The sequence below is a fragment of the Leptidea sinapis genome, chromosome 25, assembly GCF_905404315.1.
Source record: "Leptidea sinapis chromosome 25, ilLepSina1.1, whole genome shotgun sequence".
Classification (NCBI taxonomy): Eukaryota; Metazoa; Arthropoda; class Insecta; order Lepidoptera; family Pieridae; genus Leptidea; species Leptidea sinapis.
This window is the reverse complement of record NC_066289.1, coordinates 7,754,424-7,770,678: the sequence shown is the minus strand read 5'-3', so window position 1 is coordinate 7,770,678 and position 16,255 is coordinate 7,754,424. Positions and strand designations below refer to the sequence as shown.

The following is a 16,255-nucleotide window of genomic DNA, read 5'->3' as shown; positions in this document are numbered from 1 at the left end:
ATAAGCGAAAAAGACATATGCGATGTTACATATAAGTCTCATTTGCCCAGTAATTGCACTAGCTACGGCACTGCATTGGTGCACTTTCCCAAACTTAAGGGCAAAAGTACCTAAAAGTAGCCTGAACCTAATCCAATAGTTGCAATGCACCTTGAGTCGCTTAGGGAATTAACATATCTGATAGTGTACGTAAAGTCAAATGTAGAATCCACAATCTACGATGATATCATTCATTAGCCGGCCACTTCAAATTAGGCGTACAAAGAAACCGTTCTCATAGCGTACACCGTATCAAATCCAATTGTCTTCTTATTAGGAAGTATAATAGTCTACAATTCAGAACCGAATCCTTGAGGCAATAATTCTCCCATATTACCGTGTTATGTGACCACGGTGAGATAAAGTTCGGACCCAATTTAAATACCAGTGGGAGGTTCCTTTGCTCAGGACTCCAATAAAAACAGGCCAGGTATACATTAGTATACCTGGCCTGTTTTTAAAGTATTAACTTTAGTGAGCATGACAAGCTGCGTCACTTTGTGTTAGCCTGCGTGCATTGGTCAAAACAGCGGTTAACTCTAAACTCTTTTTTTTTTGACGTTTTCACAGCTGGCATAGTCTATCTAGACGTATTAATTTATTATAAACAGTTCATTGTCATTCAGTAGACAGTCTACAAAAGAAAGTGCCCAGTGAGAATTAAGAAGTTTTCTCTTCTAAAATCAACAAACCTATTTCTATATTATGTATACACGATTATATATTTGTGATACAATACCCGCAAAGCATGCGTTCATTCTCGTTTCCAACGGGTTGCTATATATGGGCAAGGCATACGGATTTATGCTAATTATAATCCCACGTAAAGGGGCTTTGTCATCTGATAATGTTTTATTTTTCAATGTGGGACTTGCTTTCTATTCCTTGCTATCTTGTGTTATAACCTTTTTTGGAGGTTTGATTTTAAATACCAGTTGGAAATCACTCAATTGCACTGACCTGTATTAATACCACTGGACAGACTGTTCCTTATGTTTGAGAGCAATTTTTTTGTGCTTATTTGAAGCGCCACTCACGGCCGTCCAGTAAACTAATTTTGACGTGTAATATAAACGGAATTAATATCATTCGTCTTCCGTGTTATTTATACTTCAAGAATCAACGTAATAAAGTACACATTTTTTTTGTATATAATTTCCCACCATCTATCGATGTTTGCTGAGGTTTTCATCACTACAGATTCTCGCTTCATGGCCAACAGCGCCAAAATGGCGAATATCAAACAGGCACAAAAGCACTTTGACAGCCGCCAGTTCAGTGGTATACAGGTTGTTCCAAAGTTATGGGAAATGAAGGGAAAGTACCTTAAATATCGTTGATAGGGTATTTTACTGAAAGAAGACTTTATGTTATTTTTAAAAGTTAGTAATTCTGCATTCAAAGATTTTCTAAAAAAATACTTGCCTCGTCTGGGAATCGAAACGACTTAAATGTAAAAAAACACCCCTACTTTTATGATATGTAGATATGAGAAAGTAGTCAATTAAGTGGGTATTTTTTTGAAAATTAATTAATTAAATGCTCAAAATGTGATCCCTCCGGTCTTACGCAAATCGCCAATCTTTTAATGAGTCCGCTGCCTTTTGACTTTCTTATCATTTTATGGTGAAGACTCGATAATATGATATGGCACAATTCTGTTTGTAACTCGCCCACGTTCTTGTATCGCTTTTAAACTAATAAAAAACTATGCTATAAAGTATTTTAAGTATGAAGTGGGTACTTATTTACGAATAATCAATGCTATCTATGGAATGATAATATCTCTACTTTTCGGACGTCGGTCGTCGGCAATAAACAAATTTCTTGAAATTTGACTCAAACATTTTTTTTCTCCTTTCTTTTAAAATACTAGAATTGATAGTTTATTTAGGTTTAGGTTTATTTAGGTAGGAAAATTGATAGTAATATTTTAGTTCTGCCGTATTTAAGTAAAATAAGTTTTGTTCATTTTTATTTATTGTATTGTATTTTATTATATAATTGTCTTATATTGTAACTTAGTATTAGTTCTTATGTTGTTAAAATTCAAAAATTATGTATGTTTTACTTGTATGTGGTCGCTGCCTGTAAATGCAATAACACTTAGACTTAGACTTATTTAGAATTATATTTAATGTAATTGGTTAGTGATTATTGTTTTTTTTTTATTTTTTTTTTTTATTTTTTTTTTTTTTTTAAGATAATGAGGGACGAGACGAGCAGGACCTTCAGCTGATGGTAATTGATACGCCATGCCCATTACAACGCAGTGCCGCTCAGGATTCCCGAAAAACCCAAAAATTCTGAGCGGCACTACAATTGCGCTCGTCACCTTGAGACATATGATGTTAAGCCTCATTTGCCCAGTAATTTCACTAGCTACGGCGCCCTTCAGACCGAAACACAGTAATGCTTACACATTACTGCTTCACGGCAGAAATAGGCGCCGTTGTAGGAGCCTCCCAATGGTGTGTTGGCGATGCTAATAAATAAATAACCAATGGTAACCCTACGCTAACTCGAATATCTGCTGTTGGTTCTAACATCCGGATGGGCATTAGTTTGTCTGTTAGTTGGCTGCATCTCGGTAACTGCAACATTTCTACAGCTGTGAATTTTTAAAGATTATATATATATATAGTAGCTGCCCCGACAGACGTTGTTCTGTAGATAGTAAAAAAAAACTGTTTTATATTTCAAAACATCAAAAATTATTTCGTAAATATGCTCCCTGTTGTTAGAATGAAATTGTTTCACAGCGGAACTGTCAAACCGTGCGTCACTAAATTCTCTCATAGAGAATATGTCCATACAAAACAAATATTGAAAATAAAAATATTTATGGGTCCCAAATCGAAATAAAAACTACCCTATCTCTCAAGTTGGACCAAACTGCACTCCATGAAGTACTCCACTCCCATTAAAATCCGTTCTTTGGTTTAGGAGTCCATCGCGGGCAAACAACGTGTCACGTAATTTATATATATTAAGATTTATATCTATCAAATAGTTTTTATTTTTATTTAACGAGAGTCGAGACCATCAGTTCAAACCCAAAATATAATGTAAGAAGAGTATTAAAACAATTTTCAGTGAAGCATAAAAACCCCCGTTAGGTTTATGGGTAAAATAATTCATATGGTTAGACCGTCATTATACTCACAGCAAATAATAAAATAAAAACAACAATCGGGGTTTTCAAAATGGCCGTTATGTATATAAACAAATGCTTCTTTGAATGCTGGACTTTGCACAAAAATATTTTTTTTAATGCCGGAGTTATTTTTTTATCTAAGTAGGTAAATAATTGCTTTTGAAGCAGTAATGGTTGCCAACCCCAAATTAAATAAACTGGGATTTGAAGTTAGAAGAGTCAGACAATTCAGTTTAAAAACAGGACGCAGTAATAAAGTTGCAGTAGCTAATTAAATCAATGTGTAATCAAAATAATAATAATTTTTAATAAAAGTATTTGAATAAAGTCACACGAATTAAAAACTAGCTATTAAAATATAAGACTAAAAGTAAATACCAGTAAAAAGCGAGGACATAAATTAAATATTAACACATTTACAAGTATCTCTCTATTTTAATCTGTATTCTCTGAATAAATAATATCAATGCTTAATATTATTCAGGACATCCCAGGACACTACAAAAACTACGACATCTCCTGGATAGACAGGACGGCTGGCAACTCCGAGTATTGGTGACTCGTACACACTCACATATTCTTTAAAATCTTGTCTTCCCTTGCTTACGAACCGCCTTTAGTTTAAACATGTTATACCGTAATGGCGCATCTAATAAATAGTTAGTAATACCGTTTATCAGCCGGTTAGCTGTACATGATTGCGTGGGCGGCATGGTTCCAAGGTGGAGTGGCAGGAAGACCAAACATGGCTTGCTTTTTATCCAATACCGTTATGATGTGCCGCTTTTTATACCTTTAATACAAATCAAAGTCATCCTCCGATACTTTATTTTAAAATAGTTAGTTAAGGCTAATTTGATATTATCTCTCCTGCCTATTGCTAATAATTATATGATGTGCAATTCGTAGTAGTTATTAGGTCAGTTAGTAGGTTTTTTTTTATGGAAAAGGAGGACAAAAGAACGTACGGGTCACCTGGTGTTAAGTGATCACCGCCTGACCGCCGGCCACATTCTCTTGCAACACCATAGGAATCACAGGAGCGTTGCGTTAAGGAAGGTGTACGCGCTTTATTTGAAGTCACATATGTCATATCGTCCCGGAAACACCGCACAAGGAAGTTCATGCCACAGCTATGTAGTACGTGGAAGAAAGCTCCTTGAAAACTCCACTGTGGAGGACTGCCACACATCCAGATGGTGGGAATGATATCCTAACTTATGGCGTGTCGTGCGAAGGTGGAATTAGGCAGCAGGAATCAAGTGAAACAGTCCTTCGGAACACTTCCCGTGATAAATGGTAGGTTAGTGTAGTAAGGATCTACTCTATTTTATGTACTAATATGTATATATGTGTAGGTATAACCTGAAATACTCTTTTGAATGATTTAATAATATACTACAGTATATCACGGACTAGTAAAAAAAGAAGGACTCCGCGCCGTGATATTAGCAAGTGAAGCACCTTTATGCTAGTGTGTGTGCGGTTACAGGGTATACCAGTTACACAATTTTTTCTCCCTTAGATAATCATATATCCATAAATGCTTTTATATTATTGTTTTTACACTTTTTCACAACGCACAACGGTATTTTTAAAATATTTTAATGCGATGCAAACTGATCTGTCACAGACGATGGCAAATCTCATAATGGCGGCCGATCGGCTTGTATTAGTGTAAATGTATGCGTGGGCCTATATATTTACACGTTTACCGGCTTGTTTTGGTGCCTCACTGTTATGTAAGGTGACACGAAGTCCTTATTTTTTTACTCGTCCGTGCAGTATATTAGTTTCTGAACGTAGCCACAAAAGGCCTTGTCAACGTTAAAAATAATGATAATGGTGGAGGAAAAAACAATTGCTACGCTCCAACTAGATACCGCATTACCTAAGAATAATAACTTTTTTATTACAATAACTATTAGATGCTTGTGTGCGTGGCATCTTGACACTCAATGGCATCTTTAAAATTTTGTAGCATACGCTTCGTGTTGTTTTACACTGAAATTAATAAAATACAACAGACTTACTGATGATATGTGATCCCAGTGTCTTTCTTATTTCTTGGAGTATTATTTTTACAAAATTATACTACGCAAGCCGGCATTTTAGTTTCAATTATTATCATAGTTTAACAGAACATGTGGCACGTAAGCGTCCCATATTATTCGAGACTGGCTGGAGTACGCCCACTTGGGCGTAGTATTTTCATCTTCCAACGGGTTGCTATATATTTGTCGTCAATGTTTTATTTTTCAATGTGGGACTTGCTTTCTATATCTCGCTATCTGGTGTTCTAACCTTTTTTGGGGGTTTGATTTTAAAAACTGGTAACAATACGTTAATACATTAATATACCACTGGACAGGTTTTTCCATATGTTTGACAGCAAATTTTTTGTGCCTATTTGATTGCCATCTTGCAACCCTATTGCGGATCTGTGGATGGAACAGAATAATATAAATGTCACGGTACAAAAATAGGCGTTGATAGTAGATAGATGAAAATTTGAAGTTGTATGTATTTTTTAATGATGAATCATAATAAAAAAAAATAATTTTGTCAAAAAAATAAATAAAAAAAATGTCAAAAAAAAAAACTATATATGGGGAGACTACACGAGAATTTTGATGTATTAGAAAAGTTTCCATCCCTACTCTCTGTTATTATCTATTTACTAAAACAATGTAAACATGCGGGAAATGATTCAAATTGTAAGTATATTCCAAATTTGAATTCAAAAAATAAAAACACATTTTTTTTTGAGGTGTAACAATATTACGGGTAGACCTACCTATCGTCTAGTTTAGACTAGACTAGGCCCTAGCCTAGCAAGCAAGAAACACTATTATTAAAGAGAATTAACAAAAAAACCTATTGTGACTTAATTAACATTAAAAGGAACACGATAATATTTCTGTCTAAATAGAAACAGACATTAGTAACACGTGTTGTACGAAAATAAAAGGGAATTGCAGAAAGCGCGGCAAAAACGATGAGTGTTTGTGCTGCATCTAGGGCTGTCAAATACCATTTCCGAAAACTTATCCAATCTTGAAATCTTAGATTATTTATGGCCGTTTTCAATAACGTATCTCTAGTTACGGATATATTGCTATCACCGTTTAATGATTAACGGCCGTTCCCAATATACTATCTACAGATAGAGATAAATTACTACCTTCTGCTGTCAATAATCGGAAGATGTCCCAATATACCCGATAAGTCATTTTTATCGTCTTATATTGGGGCGCGTCAATTGCAATTTCCGTACAAACTTCTATCGCTGGTAAGCTATAAGTCATCCCATTGACAGACAGCGTGTACGGATTAGGTTAGTTACCGTCGATAAGTTTATTGAAACAGAAAAGTCAACGATAGCTACGATTTTTATCTCAAGTAGGAGATAGAATTAATATTGGGAACGGCCGTTAATCTTATCTATCCATAGTTGAGCCCATAATACGGCCGTTTTCAATAACGTATCTCTAGTTACCGATATAATTCTGTCACCGTTTAATGACAAGATCTTATCTATCCATAGTTATCGCCAATATACTTACGGCGGTTCCCAATATACTATCTACAGATAGAGATAAATTACTACCATCTACTGTGTAGTTACGATTTTTATCTCAAGTAAGAGATAGACTGAATATTGGGAACGGCCGTTATAGTCCAATGCTATCTGTCCATAGGTTATTGAAATGTAAGTTTAGCGTAAAAGGATAGATTTGTCTACCTCTTACTAGAGAACTTACTAGTTAATCTAAGGATAGATAGGTTATTGAAAACGGCCGATAGCTAAAATCCAATGCTATCTGTTGATAGGTTATTGAAATATAAATAAGCGTAAAAGGATAGATTTGTAAACCTCTAGTAAGTTAAACTAAGCATAGATAGGTTGTTGAAAACGGCCGTTATACGTCTAGATAGATTATGACAGCTGTGAAAACGTCGAAAAATTTTGAGCAATTCACGCACATTGTGTCATACAAATTGCGAATTTTACTCGCGTAGCTTGTCACGCACACTAAAGTAATAATTCCTGGCCTGTTCTTATCGGTTGTCTAACAGCAATCATAAATAATACTATGTGAAGCGACTAGATTACCAGTAATCCGTTGTTCAATATTAATATCTCACTTCCAATATAAAGTTTGTAAAGTGCCGTTGACAGCCCTACCCTAGCTGCTACTAGTCACAAAGTCAAGAATAGCCGCGTCTTGGTTTAGCGATGCTTCTCTACTGGTTTTGAAACATCATATTAACGTTAAAATCTCTACAGGAAATTAAGTTGAAAGACACAATCATGTTATAGTATTAATTTCTTTAAAATGTGTGATAATACAATATTTTAAAACGTATAACATACTTATATAATACCGAGTACGCAGGTACTGACATTTTTGCTACGTCTAAGCAACGCTTTTTACACGAAATCTCAATACTTAAAACACACGAAAATAAAATTGTATAACATAAACACGATCCTAAATTGGTATATTTGTAAAATTATTTATAGCTGCCAGCGCTTGGGTTTCCAGTAGCCTTATTGAGGCGCGAAGATAGTATTTTGAACATTCTCCGCACCTCTGGGCCCCACGGGCAAAGTGTCTCGACACCCAAGGGCACAAAGATGTATGACTCACTGAGACCAACATATTTGCAACGCTTGCTGTCTTCGGCAGTCGAAGCAGCAGCCCCAGCACCAACTGACGTAACTTGGACAGGAGAAGGAGCCAGAGTGTTTACGCAAGTCGCGTCCCACACCAGCGCCCTTCCCCGTGCCCAAGCCACCAGCGTCATTCCATCAGGACGCTTGCCATCGTGGCGTATTTATAATAGTAATTAGTAAATTGTTTTCAATTTAGTGTAATGATATTATTCAATTTGGTAATTTAAAAATCATTACATACAATTCAAAAATTGAAAAATTAAGTAAGGGTTCTAAGTGCTAGATAGGCCAAGTGACTTGAATTTTCTATACTATTAATGACATAATATTTATAAAAATTTGAAAGAATGTTACCAATTATTGTCACTAGCACTGTGTCGTGACAATAATAATGTCATTCATATTTATATATTCTAGCTTACAGTAAATATAAAAAGTATCCGAAGCAAGGAAAATCGTACAAAAACTGTGATTTAGCAATAGTTTATCTCAAGCGTTGAAATCAGTTCAGTGGGTTAAAGTACTCTTATCTCTGAACTTACGAATTCGTCTCCCATTTATCGAATGACCTTAAATTAAGTAATTATTATTATGTTAACATTTGTGTCAGACTAAGTTGATTATACTACGAACTTTTGCCCGGAAATTTTGTCTGTCTGAACTTTATTACAGGATCTATGAATGCCAAAGTTGGCTAGATTATGGGTACGCCTATTTCTGCCGTGAAGCAGTAATGTGTAAACATTATGGTGTTTGGGTCTGAAGAGCGCCGCAGCTAGTCAAATTGCTGGGCAAATGAGACTAAACATCTTATGTCTCAAGGTGACGAGCGCAATTGTAGAACCGCTCAGAATTAGAAGTTATGTCAACAGTAAGGGCCTATCAATTATCATTAGCTGAACGTCCTGCTCATCTCGTCCCTTATTATCATAAAAAAAATATACCATAGAATATACCAGATTATACACGACCTTATAGCGTGAAAATGAGTGGCCAATTTTATATTTTTTATATTTGTTTTTCAGAAGCAACAAATGATGCCATCGCGTCGTCATCAGCAACGCATGGTGCAGTGGTGATCGTGCTGAGAGGACCCAGCGATAGAGGATCCAGAAGGGAACAGCTAATTCATGGAAAAGTTACGGACGAGAATGCTTTCTCGCTCTTCTACAGTGCTAAGAGCAACAAAGGTTTAAAGCATCATTTATTTTACACTAGTACTAGTTATACAAATGATTTAAGTTTTCTTTAGTTTTAATTCCGCCAATATTTATTTTTAAAACAATTCGACACGTGTTTCGCCTCTACACGAGGCATCCTCAGGACGTGTTGTCTCTCCAAAATTTGAGTCTCGTGCCAGAGAGAGATATAATTATGGATTTCCGCAATGGAACGCTTAATTCAATAAATTTACTAGTACTAGTATTAAGGATATGAGATTACGCAGTATAGTGTCCTTCTACGAGTACTAGGATACTATTATCTTGCTATAATATATTTTATGTCTCAGCAACCTGTACAAATCAGATGGTCTGAATGGCAAGCCCGTTCGTTAAATAGCAGTACCTAATTAAAGAGTGTCTTTGCGAAGAAAAGTTTCTTACGAAAGGTGCGGTTGTCAACTTGTCAGACATCAACGTTGTGTGGGGGACTTCGCGTTTTGACATGACGTTAAAAGTTTTCGGCTGCTGGCATGAAGCGGCAGCAACTTGTTGTTTAATACTGTCTCAAAGTCAGGGATAATGTTCGAAGGACCATCTACGATAGGGCTACTGGAAACCCAAGTACAGACAGTTCTTTCAAACAGAAGATTAGCTAGATTATTCAACTCAGAAATGAAATTCTTGGTACACTTCCATGTACTAGACTACCAATGGGAGGCCCTTCTGGCTAGATTATGGGTACCACAACGGCGCCTTTTTCTGCCGTGAAGCCGTAATGTGTAAGAAACATTGTGTTTTGGTCCGAAGGGTGCCGTAGCTAATGAAATTACTGGGCAAATGAGACTTAACTTATTGTCATATAAAAAAAAGTAGTGACAGTTTTTACTAGATGAAGTCTAATATTTAAATATAAGCATTGTTTTGTATTTAATTAATATTTTGAAATACCATTGACCCAGTTTATTTGTCTGTTCTTAGTATCGCTGGAAAATTTACATGGCGGTCATTTGAAGTCAGTATCGTGGGGCCTGGGCTCACATCCACGAGAGCATCTGATCCTGGTCATCACTCACGACCGAGTCAAGCTATATGTTGGCTGTCAACCGTTGCATTGGCACCCGATGTCCGGTAGGCACGATGTACTCAATCTGTTAGCCACGCCGCTCTTTAAATTGGTGAGTTTGTGATTTTATCTTTGAAAAACCTTATTACGATCATAATAAAATAACCGCTTCCTTGTGCGGTGTTTCCGGGACGATACGACATGGATACCTTCAAAAAAAGCGCGTACACCTTTCTTAAGGGCCAGCAATGCTGCTGTGATTTCTCTGGAGTTACCACGTGAACCGTACCTACGCTCGTTTGTTCTCCTTTTCCTTAAAAAAATATAAGTTTCATTAAGACACAATCATGCAATAACAACTGAATGTATCCGGATGGGGCTATGCCCATTTAGGCCCCGTTTCCAGAAGTCTTCGTCGTCTCTCAATACTTAATCTGTGATCTAGTTTGTATTGTCTCTCTTATTCACAGCTATGAAAACAGATTTAGTCATGGACCAATGGACAATTAATTCTAATGTTAATAAAACTACAAAGTTGATTCATAAAGACATGCTGAAACGCGGATTTGACAGTTCACGACGCGACGCCTATAAGTATGTGATCCATCTTGCATCTTTGCTCAGTTGCAAATTATCTACACATTTTTATTTTCTACCATAAATTGACAATTCCTTAAAGCCTTTAAAGGAGCAAAAAAACTATTCTTGTATCTAGCTCTCTAGCTTGTTATTAATATATCGCCTATATGTTGTTTATATTTTTCCGACCCCTTGTTTAAATTCATCATGCAAAATTAGAATTAAGTCTACTCAGTACTTTTGTGTTTTGTCCACCTAGACAAATGGAGAAATAGACAAAAAATCTATATAGTATTTTTTTGGATTCGATGTTGTTGTTGTATAACACTCGCAATTTTTTTTAAATAAATCACGTAAAATCATATATTTATAAGATATTCCTTACGTCATACAAGAATTGACGAGCTTTGAGCAAATTTCACTAATGGATAAATTCTCAGGCACTCGCAAAACAATTTTATTTTAAATTAAAAAATTAAATTAAAATTATGCTCATAATTAAAATCTTTCTACAGTACCACGAAGAAAATGCCCCAGTGCAAATATACGACGATGAAAAAGCGGCACTAACATCGTTGAACTGTGACCATCATGAGCTTTACCCACCTACTCTAACAACAATGGATTCAGACGTAGAGGAAGTTAGAGATTTTATTGCAAAAGAAGAGAGACTGAAGAAAGAAGAGCAAATGCAGGGCGATGACTACAGGAATAATTATATAAATCCGAATATTCTACCAGTTCCTCAATCTACTACACCCTCGGAATTTAGGGGAGATATACCAGCTACCGATATCGAATCGTGTGACGGTAAGTGAAGTATGTTTATTTTGTTATGCAAGCAATTACTTAACAAACCCATGCAACGTTACATAAGATTTAATAACAATCGCTGAGAAGAGCTATATGATTTGGTCATAAAGAGAGTTGAAAGATGGGGAGGATGTTAAAGCTGACTTTAAAATGATTAAAGTTAAAATGACTTTCTAAATGATACCACACTATTAATATATTAATTCTCCTATTAATATATCCAAACATTGTTTTCAGACGAAGTAATCCGCCAGTTAAAACTGCTTCGACAGATAATAGAAACGCTACGTCGAGAGTTGGCTGATCAAAAGGGAACAATCGATGGGTTGAAAAACCAATTGCGTTTGTGTTGCAATCGAGTTCCAGCACCGGCGCCGGTTGAGAGATGTTCTGGCTCTTCATGTTACCCTGGTTATAACAATTACTAATTAAGTTTTAATATTTTACTCTTCGTCAATAATTGTAAGATGGCGTTTCAATTGGGGCGCTTCTAGCGTTCTGACGTAAGTTATGTTCATGGATTCTTCATGGATGATATTAATATCTTTTAAATATCAGAAGCTGTTACTTAATTATGTAAATGAATGCATTGATACCATTAATAATTAGTTATGATTACTTGTAATATTAAATAAAATTAGTTAGCTTTTTTGTCATAGGTACGTGAACTTTTGCATCACAGATATGAAAACTTAGAGCCCAAATTAGAATTACTATCTGTTCCTTATCGCAGGGTTCAAAGTATGAAATCTATATGACAAGAAACGGTTAACGGAATAAGTTTTAATGAAACTGCTTTCGTTTTACCACAGTGCATGTCTTTCGTCGATATTTTTGTGACTACTACAGTGCTGCTCGTCGCCGCCGTAGCAAAGCGATGCGTATACGAATTCGTACGAGCAAAACCGAATCTGAGACAAAGCTTGGAAATTTCCACAATGTTATGTGTGATATCGTAGATGATACGTCGCACCGCTTTAACGTGGTCTCGCCTTAAATCCTATTTGAATAAAACGATATACATTTCAGAGTAGATTTTTTTTGACTCATTCCATGCTGCAATGCCTAAATCTCATCACAACACAAGAAATCATCTCATATTGAAATTGAATTATTATATTAACTGGTTAAATATTAATTTATTGTATAAAATAGTGTATGGTATACATTAATAACAACTCATCTAATATTGTTTTCAACAAGACCTAATTAAAAATCTTTGTAAGCGAAGTCCGTAGATAGGTACTAATTTTAATTATTTAACATTTGAATATATTATGTGTATAACAAAGTACTTAAAGGTAAATCAAGCAATTGTGTGGGTTTCATTAAACATTTCGAATGAAAACGCGTTTTATTTCCTGCCCTTTTTGCCAAGGTAGATACGCAGAGTTTCGCAAACTGCCCACCTGTTTGTTGCTTGATAGACCTTTACCTTTTAAAGGTAACTGTTCGGTTTGAATTATAATTATTAGGTGGGCGTTTGTTAAACTCTGTTTGGTTTTCGGTTTTATTCTATTGGTTTGTTTAGCTAATAAGAGATTCATTGAATATGAGGTTTCGGCGTTGTTGATAAAAAATTATATAAAGTTTCTTTCGTTACAAGTGTTTTCAGGACAACATAACATGTGAATTATATTCAATAATTTGGTCTTCAATACTTGCAGTCTTTTTAAATATTGCAACACTCATCGAAAATCGTCAACACTTGTATTTTTGCAGATATCCCAATAAAAAGAAAAGAAATATCCAACAACCCAAGAAATACCTACGTACTACTTTTGCAAACAGGCTATTTCTGTCAAATGTTTGGATTACTCCGAAGATGCTTTATGCTTTAAACACTTACCCCCTTATTCATAATAGTCTGCTAACTTAAGGCATTGCTAATTCTCACTTTGTCTTCTTCTATTGACCTAAGTCACAATGAGAAAAAACACTCCAAAGTGGCTGTTTAAAGTAAGCGGACCATTATGAATAAGGGGGTTATCTATATATATAAAAATGAATTGCTGTTCATTAGTCTCGCTAAAACTCGAGAACGGCTGGACCGATTTGGCTAATTTTGGTCTTGAATTATTTGTGGAAGTCCAGAGAAGGTTTAAAAGGTGAATAAATAGGAAAATGCTGCTAAATTAAATAAAAACAACAAATTTGTTTTTCCTTTGGTGTATCCATACATAATTTCTATGAGAGAATTTATTGACGCACGGTTTGACAGTTCTGCTGTGAAACAATTTCATTACGACAGCAGGGTGCATATTTTACGAAGTAATTTTTGAGTTTATTATTTCGTAACGTCTTTCGGGTCAGCTAGTAATACTAAATAATAAACTATATCTATCTTAGAAGACTCAAATTCGATTCCACTCTTTAAAATTTCGGCAACATAAGTAGGTAAAATAATGATTATATGATGTGGTGGTTAACATTCTCTTAGTTATTTTAATTGTTCATAATTGTATACATAATCACCAAAATGGTAATCTCTCGATAACTTCAAAATGCCTTCGGAAAGGAAAGTTGATATTGAAAAAATATATTATTTATGTCATCATAAGCCACACATCCTAAAAAGGGTCGGCTTGTTTTACTAAAAAATTGAAAAATGAAACACATTTTCATTTTTGTTAAATTAATATTATTGTTACTAATGATTTAGAAATGTATTTTATAAAATTTGCACGTCATAAATGTGGCAAACATGTACTTTATAATATTTATGTAACATCAATCTAATATGTTTATGCAAATAAAAAATGCAACTCAAAAAACTTTGACTTTACAAAATAATTAATGTATCATGTAAGTGTAAAAGATATTTCCACCAATAATGGATAGAAAATTTTAAATAGGAAAGAAATATAATCCAGTTTGTCTTAAAGAAAAAACTATAGTATTACAGAATGTGCAACCCATTATTTTATCAAATGCTTTTATAAATCCTTTTTCAATGAATACTTTTTGGTGAGAGTATTATGCTCGGAGAATAATAATTGACTTCTTTAACTCTAAAACAGACTTTGAAAATATGTATTCCTAGAACAGTACTTTTACTCAGCTTTTATCATTTTACAATTTAAAAATTACTACATGAATAATAATGAAGTTCGGCCATTTTTATGAGGTTCTTTAGTTACCGGTATATGGTGAGTACAAAACAATTGAACAGGTAACAATAACACTTAATGACTTTCTTTCTTTCAAATTTTTCTACAAGGTGTGGAATGCCGGAATACCGTGTCTGGTCCAGAATGTGGATCCTGTCCTCACGGCATGGAGGGAGATGGAAGGAGATGCAGACCTATATCTTGTGATCGACGTCCTTGCTCTCAAGGTTTGTGATGCACAAAATCTTGGTTGATAAGTATTTAAAACGATACGTCATGAGTATTTATTTCTTTGGTATAAATCTGAAATATTAAAGATCTCTGTCTCAAGAACGTAATAATATTTAAAAAAAAATATAAGGTTTTATGGCATTTTCTCACTGCTAATTTATTACTCGTGCATTAGCGAATATTATCTAAAAATTGTGATTCATAAACTTCTAGCATTTGAGATTCCCGGGAGTTTATGCAAGCTTTCTCACATTGCGTAAATCACAGATTTTTTCGACAGATATTGCTCGAACACGAAGCTCACTATTGCAGATATCTGGAGCTATGTAAGAAGGATATATGCTATATCCTACACTGTTTCTTCTGCATCTCAGTGATATATTTGCGTCCATGATGCATTTTTCGGTTTCTTTCGGGAAAACGTTTACCAGTTCCCGAAGAAACTCATGTCGTCTATCGAGTCCTCTGTTAAGAAAATTGCGGAATGGGGTAAAATTAACTGTGTGAATGCTAACTACTGAGACTACCTAACTTGGCGTTGCGTAGAGACATCGCTTCAGTGTGTCTGCTAGCGCATTTACCTATTTCATATTCAGCATATTCTTGCCGCCAAATTCCACCTTCGTACGAACGCCTCAAACTTGGATCATCCTCATAGATGTGTGGCGTTCGTCTACAGTGCAGTTTTAAAGTTACTTTCTTCCACGTGCAATCGAAATAGGGAATGACCTTCCTTGCACGGTATTTTCTGAACTATACGACATGGGCACCTTAAAAAATGGCGTACACTTTTTTAAAAGGCTGTCACCGCTCTTGTGATTCCTCTGGTGTTCCAGAAGAATATGGGTGGCAGTGATAAGTTCAAAATCAGATGTTCCATATGCTGGTTTGTTCTTCTCTTCCAAAAAATGATATAGTAAAAACTTTAAACACAAAACCTCATCTGTTTTTATTGTTTTGGTAATGGTATGGAAAATAATTTTGGGATTAAATTTACAATGTGATAAAACCAGGTAATTCGTTGATTTTGTTATATAATTGTTTGTCCAATTAATAACTATTTGGCACTAATAACCTCTTTATGTTCATACATTTACGTTAATGTTTTTAGGAGAGTATTGCACTGACACAGAACGGGGATACCGATGCGAGAGATGTCCAGGAAGGCAAACGAGTGATGGACAAACGTGTCGAACACCTTGCAGTTCAAACCCTTGTTTCGGTGGACGTAAGTTTTGTGATTTTGTATGTTTATGAGGATCAGCCCCTTAGCGACACGATCAAACTCAAGCACTAAAGACTGAGATAATTAATTATCTTTTCATCTTTCACGACAAATTACTTACATTGCTTGATTTTTCGTTACCAGCATACTTTCTACTTCTTCACACTCTTGGCAGAGCGGTCGTGGTCATCACT

At 35.1% G+C, this 16,255-nt stretch overlaps 1 protein-coding gene across 3 annotated transcripts in view; it reads left to right on the top strand.

Moving 5' to 3' along the window:
• Positions 1-16,255, top strand: part of LOC126972051 (cartilage oligomeric matrix protein) — a 35,126-nt gene that overhangs the window by 8,547 nt on the left and 10,324 nt on the right. For 2 of the 3 annotated variants that reach the window (XM_050818626.1, XM_050818625.1), the window contains exons 3-8: positions 8,903-9,067; positions 10,019-10,215; positions 11,198-11,492; positions 11,733-11,906; positions 14,716-14,832; positions 15,948-16,064. In XM_050818626.1, the coding sequence (XP_050674583.1) occupies positions 8,903-9,067; positions 10,019-10,215; positions 11,198-11,492; positions 11,733-11,906; positions 14,716-14,832; positions 15,948-16,064 (1,065 nt within the window). Of the gene's footprint in view, positions 1-8,902; positions 9,068-10,018; positions 10,216-11,197; positions 11,493-11,732; positions 12,844-14,715; positions 14,833-15,947; positions 16,065-16,255 lie in introns of those variants that run through there. The other variant, XM_050818627.1, reaches the window with a different exon arrangement.